Source organism: Phytophthora parasitica, assembly GCF_000247585.1.
Source record: "Phytophthora parasitica INRA-310 unplaced genomic scaffold supercont2.25, whole genome shotgun sequence".
In the NCBI taxonomy this organism is placed as follows: Eukaryota; Oomycota; class Peronosporomycetes; order Peronosporales; family Peronosporaceae; genus Phytophthora; species Phytophthora nicotianae.
In genome coordinates, this window is record NW_008649011.1 from 696,421 (window position 1) to 711,132 (window position 14,712).

The 14,712-nt window shown below is 49.0% G+C and overlaps 7 protein-coding genes across 36 annotated transcripts; 4 read left to right on the top strand and 3 right to left on the bottom strand.

The window, feature by feature from the left end:
- Positions 1 to 3: 3 nt before the first annotated feature.
- PPTG_11907 (V-type proton ATPase proteolipid subunit) lies at positions 4 to 381 on the top strand (the record flags this gene model as incomplete). Its single annotated transcript, XM_008907128.1, has 1 exon — positions 4 to 381. The coding sequence occupies one exon, from the start codon at positions 4 to 6 to the stop codon at positions 379 to 381; it is 378 nt and encodes a 125-aa protein (XP_008905376.1).
- A 548-nt stretch (positions 382 to 929) lies between these two features.
- PPTG_11908 (V-type proton ATPase proteolipid subunit) lies at positions 930 to 1,565 on the bottom strand (the record flags this gene model as incomplete). The annotated part of the gene is made up of 2 exons (XM_008907129.1): positions 930 to 1,357; positions 1,478 to 1,565. The coding sequence occupies 2 exons, from the start codon at positions 1,563 to 1,565 to the stop codon at positions 930 to 932; spliced, it is 516 nt and encodes a 171-aa protein (XP_008905377.1).
- A 565-nt stretch (positions 1,566 to 2,130) lies between these two features.
- Positions 2,131 to 2,764, top strand: PPTG_11909 (hypothetical protein). Its single transcript, XM_008907130.1, has 2 exons — positions 2,131 to 2,426; positions 2,496 to 2,764. Exons 1-2 carry the CDS (start codon positions 2,161 to 2,163, stop codon positions 2,626 to 2,628), a joined length of 399 nt encoding a protein of 132 aa, XP_008905378.1. The 5' UTR covers positions 2,131 to 2,160; the 3' UTR covers positions 2,629 to 2,764.
- Positions 2,670 to 5,433, bottom strand: PPTG_11910 (hypothetical protein). Of its 16 annotated transcripts, XM_008907134.1 has the most exons (12): positions 5,088 to 5,110; positions 4,948 to 4,993; positions 4,793 to 4,831; positions 4,596 to 4,715; positions 4,431 to 4,500; positions 4,284 to 4,362; positions 4,172 to 4,220; positions 4,015 to 4,103; positions 3,671 to 3,953; positions 3,529 to 3,597; positions 3,092 to 3,459; positions 2,670 to 3,025 (listed from the first exon to the last, which is right to left on the bottom strand). In XM_008907134.1, the coding sequence occupies exons 2-12, from the start codon at positions 4,978 to 4,980 to the stop codon at positions 2,734 to 2,736; spliced, it is 1,491 nt and encodes a 496-aa protein (XP_008905382.1). In that variant the 5' UTR covers positions 4,981 to 4,993; positions 5,088 to 5,110; the 3' UTR covers positions 2,670 to 2,733. The 16 variants fall into 16 exon arrangements, with proteins under 16 accessions (XP_008905382.1, XP_008905381.1, XP_008905380.1 ...); XM_008907133.1 differs by having other exon boundaries at positions 4,948 to 5,433; XM_008907132.1 differs by having other exon boundaries at positions 3,092 to 3,597.
- PPTG_11911 (hypothetical protein) lies at positions 5,337 to 10,117 on the top strand. 9 transcript variants are annotated; one of them, XM_008907147.1, is made up of 10 exons: positions 5,337 to 5,600; positions 5,694 to 5,802; positions 5,868 to 5,970; positions 6,039 to 6,184; positions 6,273 to 6,463; positions 6,534 to 7,002; positions 7,078 to 7,318; positions 7,419 to 7,588; positions 7,665 to 7,928; positions 7,997 to 10,117. In XM_008907147.1, exons 1-10 carry the CDS (start codon positions 5,551 to 5,553, stop codon positions 8,567 to 8,569), a joined length of 2,316 nt encoding a protein of 771 aa, XP_008905395.1. In that variant the 5' UTR covers positions 5,337 to 5,550; the 3' UTR covers positions 8,570 to 10,117. The 9 variants fall into 9 exon arrangements, with proteins under 9 accessions (XP_008905395.1, XP_008905396.1, XP_008905398.1 ...); XM_008907148.1 differs by having other exon boundaries at positions 5,337 to 5,802; XM_008907150.1 differs by having other exon boundaries at positions 5,694 to 5,970.
- PPTG_11912 (hypothetical protein) lies at positions 8,836 to 9,900 on the bottom strand (the record flags this gene model as incomplete). The annotated part of the gene is made up of 1 exon (XM_008907156.1): positions 8,836 to 9,900. The coding sequence occupies one exon, from the start codon at positions 9,898 to 9,900 to the stop codon at positions 8,836 to 8,838; it is 1,065 nt and encodes a 354-aa protein (XP_008905404.1).
- Positions 10,118 to 10,165: 48 nt separating the features above from the next.
- PPTG_11913 (hypothetical protein) lies at positions 10,166 to 11,899 on the top strand. 7 transcript variants are annotated; one of them, XM_008907161.1, is made up of 7 exons: positions 10,166 to 10,289; positions 10,365 to 10,482; positions 10,582 to 10,779; positions 10,851 to 10,955; positions 11,021 to 11,104; positions 11,190 to 11,322; positions 11,406 to 11,899. In XM_008907161.1, exons 1-7 carry the CDS (start codon positions 10,185 to 10,187, stop codon positions 11,506 to 11,508), a joined length of 846 nt encoding a protein of 281 aa, XP_008905409.1. In that variant the 5' UTR covers positions 10,166 to 10,184; the 3' UTR covers positions 11,509 to 11,899. The 7 variants fall into 7 exon arrangements, with proteins under 7 accessions (XP_008905409.1, XP_008905407.1, XP_008905405.1 ...); XM_008907159.1 differs by having other exon boundaries at positions 10,365 to 10,779; XM_008907157.1 differs by having other exon boundaries at positions 10,166 to 10,779.
- Positions 11,900 to 14,712: the final 2,813 nt, after the last annotated feature.

Consider the following 14,712-nt stretch of genomic DNA (forward strand, 5'->3'; position numbering starts at 1 on the left):
TCCATGGGTGTAATGCGGCCCGAGCTGGCCATGCGTAACATCATTCCCGTGGTTATGGCCGGTGTGCTGGGTATCTACGGTCTGATTGTGGCGGTGATTATTCAGGGCTCGATCGACCCTCCGAACGGCAACGCGCCGAAGTACGGCTCGTACACGGGCTTCGCACACCTGGCTGCTGGTTTGTGCTGTGGTCTGAGCGGTCTGGCGGCCGGTATGGCTATCGGAGTGGTAGGTGACGCCGGCGTACGCGCCGTTGGCCAGCAGGAGAAGCTTTTCGTGAACATGATCCTGATTCTGATTTTCGCGGAAGCTCTGGGTCTGTACGGCTTGATCGTGGCGCTGATTCTTTCACAGAAGAAGAGCGACTGCCCGTCGGAGTAAGCAAGCACACGAGGAAGGAGGACACAGGCGCCACAGTCAGGTTAGGCAAAAGCCGAACTCACAACGTTGAAAAGACATAGCCTTCGCCGAACCAATGGCTGGAGAAGTGAAACGCAACGCGAAGCAAACAGCCTTCAGCAAAAGCCAAAGTCGGCACAACTGCAAGAAACAACACCAACAAAAAAACACTCGCAAACCATATCACTACGGACACTACAGAAGCTTCGATCGAGTTCAGCTTGAAACAGAGGGCGAAGAGACGCTAAGACAATCACCACGCACGCAACACCCACGAACAAGACCCACAAAACAAAACGACACAAAAACAACAGCAACCGCAACACTAAAAACAAATCAAAAGACTGAAGAACAACCGTCACCAAGGCAAGCAACAAAAAAGAAAAAGCGGCAAAAACAAGAGCGACACCACGTCGCAGTTCACATCCAAACCAAATAGCGAAGACAACCCAACCGCCCCCAAAACCTACAAACACGAAGGCAGAACAAAAGCAAACAAAAGACTGCAACAGCCACCAGCCAAGCAGAGCTTACTCCGACGGGCAGTCGCTCTTCTTCTGTGAAAGAATCAGCGCCACGATCAAGCCGTACAGACCCAGAGCTTCCGCGAAAATCAGAATCAGGATCATGTTCACGAAAAGCTTCTCCTGCTGGCCAACGGCGCGTACGCCGGCGTCACCTACCACTCCGATAGCCATACCGGCCGCCAGACCGCTCAGACCACAGCACAAACCAGCAGCCAGGTGTGCGAAGCCCGTGTACGAGCCGTACTTCGGCGCGTTGCCGTTCGGAGGGTCGATCGAGCCCTGAATAATCACCGCCACAATCAGACCGTAGATACCCAGCACACCGGCCATAACCACGGGAATGATGTTACGCATGGCCAGCTCGGGCCGCATTACACCCATGGATGCGATGCCCACGCCTGACTTGGCCGTGCCGTATGCAGCACCCAGATCTACAGTGGTAATGTCAAAAATAAGTTAGCTCAAAATGCCACTAAAAACAGTACGACGAAGACCCGATTGCTGCGGTTTGTTTTGCGCCGTAGCTTTGGTCACTAGACTGCAGAACGTACTGGCGAAGACGAGGGCGGAGGCAACGCCCATGAAACCGAAGAAAGAGGCCGACGACGGGCAAACGTCTGCTACGAGCTGGGCTAGCATTGTTCTCTTGAGGTAGTCGGCTTTCTAAGTGTGTTTCTGCGGTCAAGACGAAAGCAACAGAGTGGTACAGAGCGCATACGGCTTACAGTTAGATAGCTGTGAATGTGAATTATGCGGAGGTTGCTAGCAGTATTCGCTCTACCGCGAGGTAGACCGAGATCGTGCCGCCAGCGACCGCCATCTTCACGCACCTGACAAGAATGTAGGGAACTGCCTTTGAAGGGTGTTTTTTTTTTTGCTTTCCCCCTTTGGAGTTCAATAGTAAATACAAGAGGTTTTATTTCGTCAAAAAACCTCGTAAAGATCCGTTTTTGGAACCGCTGACCCAAACGGCGCTCTAGAAATAACGACCGAGCCTGGACAGCACGAATGAGGCTCATTGACACCTTCCTACGTGTAAGTGTCTGCATCACCATGAATACAAGGACACATATTCTCGACCGGAGTTGGCATGATACAGCCACCTTTGCTCGACATCGATCCGTACATAGTAATTCTCTGCGGCAAGGTTACGGTGTAATCGCACAAAATATAGTGTACGATACATCAAATGCATTGTTGAGTTCTGCTTTTTGAGGTGACCTTCACATTAGCAATGGCGGAAGAGTATCGACAGCGCCTAGACAACAATGTGGAGAAGCTAGTGGAGAACTTCAAGGGGCTGATTAAGACAGCCAAGATCAAGGACCCAGCCAACACCACGCGCGAGTCTTTCCAGAGCTCCATCTACGCCACGACGTTGGTGCAGGCGAGCGAGTCGCTGCTCAAGCTCGTTTCTGAAATGAAGTTGTCCCTGGCACTTGGCGACTTCGAAGGCATGAGCCAAAACGTCGACACGACCTCCGATGAACTGCTTAAACGGTGAGTACAAACCGTATTTTTGGCTAAATACTTCTGTAGTTTGCACGGCTCATGGTTATTTTGGCACAGATGCGATGACGTGGACGCGCAGATTTCGCACTTGAGCTCGGACATCTCGTCAGCGCTGTTCGAGCTGGAGAATCATTTCTACCAGTCCAAGTGGCGATTGCCGCCCACGACAGACAGTGAGGAGTCCTCCTAAGGAATTTGTTATGCGTAGTAATACAACAAGAAAAGCAAACGCAGACTTTTGAAGGGCCAGATCTCAATAGATTGAGACCTGGCTTGATTGATCAATGCAGCTTTATCAGACGGTAATGCCAGTCGCACTAGCAGTATCTTCATCGTCGTCTTCGTCGTCTTCGTCATCCTCGGCGTCAGCATCGTCAACGTCGTCGATTGGCGAGGCCACACTCGGAGCGATTCGAGGAGCTAGAAGCATCGGAGCGCCAGGAATTGTGGCTTGTCTGGAAGTGGCTGATGCAGTGGGAGTTGCTATGCCGCCAGTTAGTGTCGTGTGGATGCCATTCAGTGCGTTCTCCTTCATCCGCCACTCGTTCATTCGCCGCTGGTTCTCCATTTCGGTCATTGGGATGTAACTACAACGCAAACGTGTTAGTACACTCATCATTTCGCTCCCCCCCCCCCACAACACTGACTCATACCTTGCGCGTTCCTTCTCGGACAGTTTTTGCCACATATCTCCGAGAATTTTCGACGCATCCTTAGCGCTGGTAGCAGGATGATCCGCCATAATCTTCTTTCGGTTTTGCCTGCAAAACATGAGGAATGTGTTGACTGGCTTGGGCGGCCGATTGGGTTTTGCTACTGGAGCGGGAGGCGGAGTCACGTGTATCGTCGGGCGTGATAGCGGCCTCATCCGCTTAAAGTCTTCGCGCTCGAGTTGTGGGATGTCGTCCGCCAGAATGTACTTCACTGACGGACCCCACGCTTCAGCGTCAAGGCGGTCGCGGAACGCTGCAGTGACTGGTGGTAGTCTGCTGACTCGGTCTTTCAAACCTTCTCGAATAAGCTGCTCAATAGCATTATCTACCACGTCAGCACTCCACTCTGGCATTAGCAGATCGCATTGTTTGCTTACTCTTGAGTAGTCTCGAAGCTGCTCGCGGATGGATAAAGCCACTTGGGCTTCGAACTCGCCACTCAAACCCTGCACGTACAGAACGATGATCTGTCAGTCAGCAAACCTCAAAGTATGGGCGAGGACAGTAACTGTAACCTACCAAGTCCTCACAAACGACTTGGGCGAAGCGCTCGGGTGAGTTGTTGGGATTATTGAGATCCCACTCAAAACGGTCGATGTAGATAGTATCGTTTAGCCGTAGGTTGATAAAAATCGGGTGTAAACTCTCGCCAGTGACAGCCTCGCTCCATGGAAGCAATTTCTGTGCCTTCTCCACCTGCTCTTGAATCGATTTTGCGATCCGCTTGTAAAAGCAGTTGGGGAGATCCAAGTCTCTCACTAGCGCTGCAGCAAATGTCTCGTACGTGAAGTCCTTCTCATAGCTGTAAACGTGCCGTTACTGTCAGCTCCAAGTGACAGGATGAATGCGTAATGCTCACTTACAAGTTCCACGAAAAAGAGTCAATGTACCGGTAACCTTCGACGTCTATGTCGAGTCGAATGGGGATCAGTAGCGTGTCATGAGTTGGGAACTGTAAACGACGTAGACTTATTCAGCGTTTTGACATACGAACTGAGAGCATTCGAGTATATTACTCACCTTGGGATAATTATACAGTTTGCGCTGCGCCAGGACCATGCTGTCTTTCCTGGTCCAGCCATGTGAAATATGAGATGACTGTCAATTTTGCAATTATGAGCAGCATTCGCACCTTCTGGCTGCTTGTAGTGGATCGTTCATCTCCTCCAACCTTCGCTTCAGCTTCGGTGAGCTAGCCGTCGAGGTGAACACTACACAGACTCGTCATTATCTTCTCATAGTATTCCACTGAATAGGAAATCGTCCAGAAAAATCGTACGCATCATGCCCTTATCCATCGGCTTTCCTCCACGCCGGCGAATCAGCCACGACTCCATCAGACCGTTGATCTGTGTCATTTAAAACCGCACATAGTTAAACTCCTGCGCTTATCGTGCGTCACCGTATTCGAAAGGCTTTAAGCACTCCTTCATGTGTCACGTACTCGTCCAACATTGCCCTTGTACCTGCCCAGCATCCACTGGGACAGCATACTGGCGTTCACACCGCACTCCTTCGACACGTCCACTTGGCGCAGCCCTAGCCGGTTTCGCAGCGCTTCCACCTGCCGTGCACAGGCATCAAGTACGTGTTATTACGTATTATCAGGATATTCAACCAATGGGAACGCTCAGGACGTACCTCTTGTGAGAGCACAGATCGTTCGATCTCGGCATTGTCCTGGCGAGCGGGAGAGCGAAAGATTGTCACAAGTTACACAAGCCTATTGCAGAGGAGATAGGAGAAAGAGTGCGGCCGTTTTGGGTCTCCTGGGCCCGCCAGGGGCACGCACGCACCGGCTGGACATGCGCGAACTCTCGGCCGGCCATTTTCAACTGAAATCTGTACTTTGGAGAAATCGAAACATTTGAGTATCGATTGGCAGAAAATATTACCAATGAGGTGATCGGAATTTTGAAAGTGAATTTGAGCTTACGACTTCTATTGTGATAATTTCAGTTGAAGTTGTCAATTTCGCACTGGACTGTCAGCTGGATGACATCCGTTGAGCACAGTCACGCCACGTCTTGTGATGGAGATGTCAGCTTACAAGTAGTCGACTATGCGTGTGGCTTGAAGTTCTGAATTGTCTGATTTCACCACAAAACGACGCGAAGCTGCTTTCCCCATCGCGCCAGCAACGCCAACTGGGCTTCCGTTGCCTCATTGTGGCTGGTGCCGTCCAAGGCAAAGTGACCCAAAGCACATCACCTGTCTTCTCATTGGCCAAAACCCAACTGATACCGTCTCGCCATTGGTCAGCCAAAAGGGGAGAGACTTGGTGTCGGAAAATCTCACTTTGCAAGTGTCGGTAACGCACGCAGTCGAAAAGTTGCTGCTGTGAGCGCGACCAGTTAATCGGGTGGTTTCCTGCCAGCGCGAGTCATCGACGTGCCATCATGGAGGGCGGGAGCAGCCTCGACCAGCTTTTCCGCGATGACATCAAGCCGTACGAGCGGATTCGTTCTCGTCTCGCCTTGGCGTGGCGGTTTCTATTGGCAGATAACGTGCTAACGGCCACTTGATTGACATTGATGCGCAGCCGCGACCTGCCACCGTGCGATGTGGAGCACCTGGACGAGATCCTGCTAGTGCTGAAGACGTCGCATCCAACTGTGCGCTCCAAAGTGCTCAAGGACCTCACGGACAAGGTGACCGATTTATTATTGGAGAACCGAATGAGAACGTAGACTCAGTGTGTGTTCCCAACGAACAGGACGGCGCATACATTGTCAAGTTGCTGGATCTGTTCGACGTGTGCGAGCTGGACGCCGACAAGACAGTGCTACACAAGCTATTCGACATTTTCTACGCCATGCGTAAGTGCAATGAGTTTGTCCAACTGAATTTTGATATAAATCTGACGTTACAACTCGTGGTTAATCAGTGGAAATGTGCAACCGCGGTGTGATTGAAATTTTGCTGAATGAGACCAACTTCATCTCGGTAGTCGGCGTATTCGGCTACAACCCAGGGTTAATCCGCGAGATGGACTTTAGAACGGCTCTGGAAGGAGATGGGGGATTTCAAGAGGTACTGTGCGATAACAAAGTGTGGCGTTTAGGCAGACGGAGCGGTCCAAGTTTATTATCGTTGACGTTATTGGTTTGTTCATGGACAGGTGATCCCTATCACAGATCGGAGAGTAGTGGAACGAGTCCACATGAACTTCCGTATCCAAGTGATTAAGGACAACGTGTTGTCACGCTCACTACCGGATGGGTGTGTGCTCTTGCTGGAACACATGGCCAACGAGAACAATTTCCACATCCTTTCGTTCATTTCCGAGACTGAAGACTACTGGAAGTCCATGTACGCACAATGAGACTGTAAAATAATGGGGTAGTTTGTATTCTAACGAGCATTTTTGCTCATATTGTAGCAAAGACCTCGTATCAAGCAGCGACAAAAGAGTGGATGGCCTTGGACTACTGAAAGCGATTATCAGCATGGCGCGGGTGACAAAGCCCTTGGACAGACCTCAGCGCCGCGAACCTTTCGGAGCTCGACCAGTGTTTGGCTCATTTATTGACGATCTGTTCAGTGATGGCGAGCTCTTTGCGGCGTTTGGTACCATTCTGGGTTCTCCCGATTCAAAGCCAATGGAAGTCGCGCTAGCGGTGGACATTCTGAACATGCTAGTTGTCTACCAGGGGCCAGACAGGTTACGGTCGTACCTCGCAAGTGAAGGCAAATGCATACCTGCGCCGGCATCGGATAAAGAACGGATCACGTGGACGCCAGACTCGTCTTTATTCACTGCTCTGCTGGTTGTGTTCGAGCGAAACGAACCACTTCGAATCCAGTTGTTTAATTTGCTGAGGGAAATCTTCCGCGTACCGCTTGGACAGGTACTTTTACTGAAAAATTCATTATATATGGCTTGTGGAGTCTGATGCAGCTGTATTGTGCACTATCATTTACAGGACGACAAGTTTTTGAGTGTGTTCTACCCTAACTACATGCATTGGCTGCTTCAACCGCTGAAGAACAACGCCTTTGTCCCCGATGAGTCCGCCATGTTTGATCTACAAGACAGTATCATGGAACTACTCACGTTCTGCACAGAAAACCACGGGTATCGTGTCAAGTATCTATTCGGAAGACAACCGATTGCAACCTATGCGGAGAAAATGTTGCGCTCCACGAACAAGCTCTTCGTTATTCGTACGTAGTAGTACAGACCACCTTCCTCAGGTGCTGCGAGCTGTATGTGCAGCTAATCAACCTTCGATCAGTCTCACTAATTATTTTGCCATGCTACCAGATGCCGTGAAGTTTGTTCGAGCGTGCGCAGTACGAGCTGAGGCATTCTTTTCCAGGTTTTTGATTCAGAACGATCTGTTTACACCGATGCTGGCAAATCTGGAGATCGGGAAACCGAATACTGGTGCTGTTGGCTCGGTGATCTTGGAAGTATTGTCGTTTATTGAAAAGGTAAGCAAAAGCACATTACTCTACTGTATTGGTTTTAGTTTATTCTAAAGAATTTGTGTGTATTTGTACGATATAGACGAACTTGACGTCGTTGGTCGAGCACATCTACACGAAGTTTTACGAGACGTATAAAGCTGAATGTCCATTAGTGTTCGAGGCTATTCGCACGCGCCATGATGGAAACACAGGGTCTGAGGACGTAGACATGAGTTCTGCCGATGCCAACAAGGTCCAGTTTGTACGGGCAGGTAGTATCGACGACGAAGAGGAGCTGTACTTCGAGAAAGACACCGAAACGACAGAATCTTCGCCTGAATTTACCAAGAACGGACTGTCAGAGGTGGGAACTGGTCTTGATCTACGGTCAATAGAGTTGATACTAACTCATTGGTCATGGTGTGTTCTCAGGAGGAGGTTCCTTGCCAAAATCGCCCGCGATCAATAAAATTGGTGGATTACGATGACGATGACGACGAATCCACTACAAAGAAGGAAAACATCTCAACTGACTTGATATCTACATCTCCACGAGGCGCTGACATCGAGGAAGAAGAACGAGAACTTAAGCTCCCTGTGCGCAAGAAGAAAGAGGATGAGGTGGATACTCAGTCGTTCTTGGGAGGAAGCAACGTCCTCGCTCAGAAGAAAGCACAGCAGTCGTCTAAGAAAGCTCGATCGCCCCAGTTCAAGAACGTATTCCAGAAGATATCGTGGAAACTTGGCACACCCAACAGCAGTGAAAATGGGAGCAGCTCTACTACGCCAGCAGCTGAGAAAATTGGCGGCAATAACAGTGACGGGAAGCAGGATGATAGCAATAGTAATAGTGTTGGAAGCGACGACGCGGCTGGTGTCGATGGTGGAAATGTGGAGTCAGCAGCATTGGCCGCTGCCAAGCGGAAGTTGGCGCTGGAGGAAGTGACAAACTCCGAGTCTCTGCTCAAGAAGGCGAAGACGTGTACTCCGATCAGCTCCAGCTAATATGGCACGATAGTCCCACCAATCTTGTACGAGTCACTTATAATCCAGCAGCGCGAACACGTAAAACAGCAGCAGCGCGGAAACAGAAAACGCGGAGATCAGTATTTGGAGCGCAGTCTGTATTGCTAGAGCCCAATCGATAACGCATAAAAAAATGGCAACATAGAGGGATGAAAAATCACGAGGAAGCTGTTGGACGTACCTCAATCGCGATGATAATGCACTTGGTGCAGCCAAAACGGAGCAAAACTGGTCAAAATGGGTCCTTACTGGCGAGGAAAAAGCTGATCCACGTCGATTGGAGACGCGTTGGCGTCCAGAAGCGTCTTGCGGCAGATCATCGAGGTCGTCTTGTGTCGGATCTGCTCCCGTTCCAGCTCCAGTCTTTCCCGGTCGGCTTGGACGTTCAAGAGGGCGATCTCCTTGGCCAATTTCTGGCGAAGTAGACGACTTGTTTCCTGGCCAGCAGTGTCTTGTCTCGCTCGTTTATTGGACCCACCAACAGACAGAGTTTTCTGCAGTTGAACAAGCAGCGTCTCGGCGTGGAATTTCACCAGCATCTGCAGCAGTTGAGCGTCATAAATATCGGACTGAGTCAAGCCTTCGAGGCGTCCGATTTCGTCTTGGACCCGCTGGAGGAGGCCGTCAACCCCACGAGAAGCTTTGGAGTTGTTCGTGGTCTCTGCTCTGGAGCGTGGGAGGTGGAGGTTCACAAGCAACGAAGAAGTGGACGCAGCGCTCGTCTGGGTGGAAGTTTGAGGAGCTGAAGGCTTTCGCTTGTTCGACGGCTGCAATTGCAGTTGCTTGTTGCTAGAAGCATCGGAGGACGGGGTTTTAGTCGGAGATGAACCCTCTGGGCGGCCAGTTGTCGATGTAGTATCCGTCAGTAGCCACAACTCCTCTGAATTTTGCTCTGCATGAGGCTTGGCAACATTGGAGCTGGCATTTGCTGCGGCACTGAAGGAAACAGCGCTGTTCACTGCGTCCTGACGCGTTTGGGATTGCGTTTGCCGTTCGGAGCCCCTCTCCGATCTCAGCAATGGGATCGGTTCATACGCCGACACCTCCATGCTCTCGACCGCGCACATCAGCGAAGAACTGGGGTCGGTGAGGTCTTGCAGCAGCTGATCACGTCCCTCTCCGGTGTCATTACGCTGAGAAACAGCCAGAGCGGCACGAGCATTGGCTGTTGACACATCGGAGACCATCGTCTTCTGCTTCTTCTTGGTCGGTTCTGCGCCTTTGGCCTTCCTCAAGACGCGGTATATGTAGTTGGCGCTGCGTTCCGTTTGCTGGGCAATATCCTTGACGGACACGCCACCTTTGCGCATCTGCACGATTCTCTCGCGCTCTGCGTCCGAAAGCCAAGCAGCTTTTGCCATTTCTTTCTTCTCCTTGTCAGCCGTAGCTCTTTGAATGCCAAGTGATTTGTGGGTGGCAAAAAGAGAAATGAACCACTTTGACTTCGTTTCCCTTTGCGAACGGTTTTCCCGCGCAAATGCAAGATTTCCTTTTGTTGAAGTTGCCTTTGCAGGTTTGAAACCTTCTTGACTGGCAAATATTTTTGGTCTATCGATGATAAAAACCGAACTTAATGCTTTTTAGTGCGAACTTAATGCTGCGTAGTACCGGCAAGGTGGCGCTCAAGATGATCGATATCGGAGCGAATCTGACGGACCCGGTTTTCACAGGCCTCTATCGCGGCAAGCAAAAGCACGAGGTGACTTGCCACGGTTCTGAGGGCCTCTTCATTAGTTTACACGCTTTAACTTGTTGTTGTTTCCTCGCAATTCAGTCGGATCTGACCGCCATTCTGGCCCGCGCCAAGACTTTCGGTGTTGACAAAATCATTGTCACGGGTGGAAACCTTGAGGAGAGCCACAAGGCGTTGCAACTGGCAAAGGAAAAAGAGGGTAATGGGCTGCCGCAACTGTTCTCAACTGTCGGGGTCCATCCGACGCGTTGCAGCGAGTTCGAAGCGAACGGAAAAGACCCTGACACCTACTTTGCAGAACTACTGGCTGTGTGCGAACAAGGCCAAAAAGAAGGAAAAGTTGTGGCAATCGGAGAGTGCGGACTGGACTACGACAGACTCGAGTTTTGTGATAAGGCAACGCAACTCAAATACTTTGAGAAACAGTTCCAATTGGCGGAATTGACCAAGTTACCACTCTTTCTTCATAATAGAAACACGGGAGGGGATTTCTACGGTGAGAATTACCGCGTTGATTAATCAAACAAGGTGTAAATGTGCTGATGGGATTTTTATGTGCTGTTCCAGATATGATTTCGAAGAATCGGTCGAGATTCTCGAATGGCGTTGTGCACTCCTTCACGGGTGAAAAGGAAGAGATGCTTAAGCTGGTGGAGCTCGGACTATACATTGGTGAGCTGCTCAAGGATTAACATGTAAAACAGATATGATGTTTACAGGTTGATTTGCTGGTACAGGTGTGAACGGATGCTCGTTGAAGACTGCGGAGAATTTGGAGTGTGTTAAGGCTATTCCACTTGAACGATTGATGATTGAGACTGGTACGACTACACAAAGACTGATCTCTTGGTATTGTATTTTGGCTGAGAACTATTGTAAATGCGTGTTGGACCATTATGAAAACAGACGCGCCTTGGTGCGATATTCGAGCGACTCACGCAGGCCATGGCCATGTGAAGACGTCCTGGCAGAGCAAAAAGGCTGAGAAGTATGCACCGGACTGTCTTGTCAAGGGCCGTAACGAGCCGTGCACACTCATGTACGCTCAGCATATACTACTGTATCTACTTCGACGTACTATACTCTGTCGCTAATCGTTGCATCGTTCTATAATTCCTGCAGCCAAGTCCTTGAGATCATTAGTGCCATTCGCGGCGAAGATCAGGAAGCCGTTGCTGCCCGCGTACTTGAAAATACGGAGAATGTGTTCTTCAAGAACGAGTAATTTTCTCGAACAACACGGAGTGGCAATCATAACAGTTTTTCCAATGCCTCCAGGTCCAAGACTCACACGTTGTAGATACCCCCAATGTATCATCAAACCTTTCGGTTGTCGACTACTACTGCCGTTTGTGGTCGTCCCCGCGATACAAAAAAATTGTTTGGTGTCATTTATTCAATCATGAAGATTCAGGGGTGTTCAGCTTTAGGCTGGGAGAACAGCAATAAAAATGATCGAGGTGTTTTGCCTAACGGTTCGATGCTGGGACTGAAGTCCTTTTCGGCAGATGAGCGAGGTGAATAGGGATTTCCTGGGAAGCCAGCTGAAATCCGTGTGAGCAGCCTCCAGGCGCAATTGTCGTCTTTTGCTTAACCATGATATTTTTCAATTTGAGACTTCATAGTTTTTGTTTTTATTCTCCTTTACAAATTTTTGATAGTGTACTTGTAATAACTAGTTAAAATAGTTAAGTGTTAAAATAGTTAAGTGTTGAGTCAAAACGCTTTCAAAGAATTATAGAGTGAAGTCTTTAGTACAGATTCTCTTTTAAGAGTATCATAATAATTGAGGTTTGAGCATTTACATGTAAAAAACTTAGCGAAGGGATTCACGAGCAGCCTTGCAACTATTGTCCCAGAACTCTTGAGGCACTACTAACTAGCCAGACTAGAAACTAACCTACACTTATTCCAGGTCTCTTTCTTATTTTTAGTAAATGAGGACAATAGCATTCGAAAATAAGACTACAATTTAAGTTAATTATTGGTTATTGGTTGCAATAACCATTTTTATTAGTGGACCAACCCGATTCGAAATACAATAAAACCTGGCTCACTAAATAGATAAAAGAACCCGAAACGCCAAGTTTTTGTAAGCGTGAAGCAACCGGATTCCAGTGTCAAGATGTACGGATATGTCAACCGAATCTCCAAATCGGTGTCAGAGATGCAATCACGCGCTGGGTTGACGGAAAACCTAACGTCGCATTCATTTCGGCGTGGTGGTGCTCAATATGCCAACGCTGACCCTATGTTGAGTGCTCAATGGATATTTGATCGGGGTTCATGGAACATGACCTCTACGAACAAAGCTTTTGCGTACGTATTTATCACTACCAATGAAGACCAAAAGGTTTCTCGAGTTCTCAGTGATTGGGATTCTCAGGCTCGACCGTTTGTGCCGGACTTCAAATTTGATACTACAACAAAAGCGGACGCTCAAGCTCTATGTCGACTTCTATTCCAAGCGAGCGTTAGTACAAAGGATCCGAACAAAATCCTTGATACTCGAGTTGTGGAAGTGTTAACGGCAGTGTTGCTACAGCATTTACCTGAAGTATTTGAGCGGTATCCGTCATGTTTATATGTTCGTCGCGTGAGGGAGTGTCTGAAGGCACTTGGGGTCTCAACCGCGCGTGTGCTGTCATGGAGCTCTATGTTGCAAGTGTCAGTTTCTGATGTGGAGGAGAAGTCAACAGTTTCTGATGTGGAGATGCAATTAGTCAATCACCAGAATTGCGTCATTGCCGAACTAGTTTCTTTGAACCAGGACCTCGTCAAGCGAGTAAGCGAGCTGGAAAATCGTCTGGTGTTTCCAAGTGGTCATAGCTCTGTTGTCACACGCAAACTGCCAAAACGCGTCGGATGTGCCGAACGCAGAGATGTAATCGAACGCAGCAGTTTCGAAGAAGAAATCGTGTGGAACCAAGGCTCTTCCGAAGTCTCCTGCAGCAATTTGGATCGAATGGTACGCCAAAACACCTCGGCTTTGGGATGTATCTTCTAATCGCCAAGAGAAGTCAGCGTACAAGCAGATCGCCAACTACATGAAGCTGTTCTTGCCCGAAGGGTTTGCTCCTGACCCATCATCGCCATCGTATTGTGACGAAGTGATGCTGGTTGGAATGCAGGCGGAGCGTTGTCTGTTTGAATTCTTCGGCTATCACGGAATTAAAAGCAGAAATGGATCATCAGTCTTGAAGCAACTTCGGAAACTTCACCGAGAAAGAAAACTCGAACTATTCATCAAGGCGTATGTAGCGCGGGTCAACATTGGCAAGATCTCCGACCCAGCCCCTAATCACGTGCAAAATGCTTTCGCTCATGTGCAGATGTCCTCCCAACCAACTCGACCAATATCCTGAATAACTCGACTAAGATCCAGAATAACTCGACCAAGATCCAGAATAACTCGATCAAGATCAAGATTAACTCGACCAAGATCAAGATTAACTCGACCAAGATCCAGATTAACTCGGTCTGGTCGGCTTAATGCAGATCCAGACTTAAAATAACGCGACCAGGTCGACTTAATATTTAAAAAAGATGCCACCAAGATCTGGAATAACTCGAACAGATTCTGTTAAGTACCCCCTTTAACAAATAACAGCTATATACATAACTAAGAGAGTGGACACCAACCCTCACTCTTCAAATTCCTCCCCCTGCGAGCTTCCCAGTTATGCCGAAATTAACCACTCATTAGGTGCCGGTAGCGAAAAAAAATCGCCAAGCTACGAACCTGGCAGAAGCACCCGGAATGGACGGTGAAAGATGCTGTCCAAAACCTTAACGTCAAGAAAGGCACACTCATCGGATGGCGCAACTAGTACTCTGATCCCCAACTCAAACACTTTCGCGTGCCTCCGGATGTAGGCAATCGCATCCGCGAGAAGGGCGGTGGACGCAAGCACAGAACAACTTTCTACGAATTCGACGTGCTGAGTTTTTACGAGAATTGTGCTCGTGAAGGCGAGATTCCCAGCCACGCATCAATTTTATCCTACTGCCAAAATATCCCTCAGTTCGCTTTAAAAAAGGATAAAAGCCAGCACTCGTGGGTGAGGGAATTTATTAAGCGGTATAAAACTCACCACTCTTCTTAAACAAACTCGAACTCAGCGTCTAATTACAAGGTCTATCAAGCAGAAGATGCAGAAAGTGATAATGATCCCACCCCGTTAGTCCGACGAATGACACTTTCACCGCCGACATCATGCCTCAAAACACTACAGTAAGTGACGAGCGTACAACGCCTGGTAACCTGGAAGAAGGCACAGCCGACAAGCAGGATATTCTTCATCCACATGATATCGACTCTACAATTAGCGTTAACCGCTCTACCCCATCTCCAGGCCAACCCGAAAGTGGAAGTGAGGATAGCAGCAATGACGTGAGTGCAGCAAGTGAAAGTGATGATAGCAGCAAT

Coding starts and splice junctions, on each gene's coding strand:
- PPTG_11913 (XM_008907157.1), top strand. CDS start 10,185: ATGCTGCGTAGTACCGGCAAGGTGGCGCTCAAGATGATCGATATCGGA. Junction 11,105..11,189: donor ACGATTGATGATTGAGACTG/GTACGACTACAC, acceptor TTATGAAAACAG/ACGCGCCTTGGTGCGATATT. Junction 11,323..11,405: donor AACGAGCCGTGCACACTCAT/GTACGCTCAGCA, acceptor TAATTCCTGCAG/CCAAGTCCTTGAGATCATTA.
- PPTG_11911 (XM_008907147.1), top strand. CDS start 5,551: ATGGAGGGCGGGAGCAGCCTCGACCAGCTTTTCCGCGATGACATCAAG. Junction 5,971..6,038: donor CGACATTTTCTACGCCATGC/GTAAGTGCAATG, acceptor GTGGTTAATCAG/TGGAAATGTGCAACCGCGGT. Junction 6,464..6,533: donor GAAGACTACTGGAAGTCCAT/GTACGCACAATG, acceptor CTCATATTGTAG/CAAAGACCTCGTATCAAGCA.
- PPTG_11910 (XM_008907131.1), bottom strand. CDS start 4,980: ATGGCCGGCCGAGAGTTCGCGCATGTCCAGCCG. Junction 4,221..4,283: donor CCACTACAAGCAGCCAGAAG/GTGCGAATGCTG, acceptor TGGCTGGACCAG/GAAAGACAGCATGGTCCTGG. Junction 3,598..3,670: donor AAGTCGTTTGTGAGGACTTG/GTAGGTTACAGT, acceptor CTGTACGTGCAG/GGTTTGAGTGGCGAGTTCGA.
- PPTG_11909 (XM_008907130.1), top strand. CDS start 2,161: ATGGCGGAAGAGTATCGACAGCGCCTAGACAACAATGTGGAGAAGCTA. Junction 2,427..2,495: donor TCCGATGAACTGCTTAAACG/GTGAGTACAAAC, acceptor ATTTTGGCACAG/ATGCGATGACGTGGACGCGC.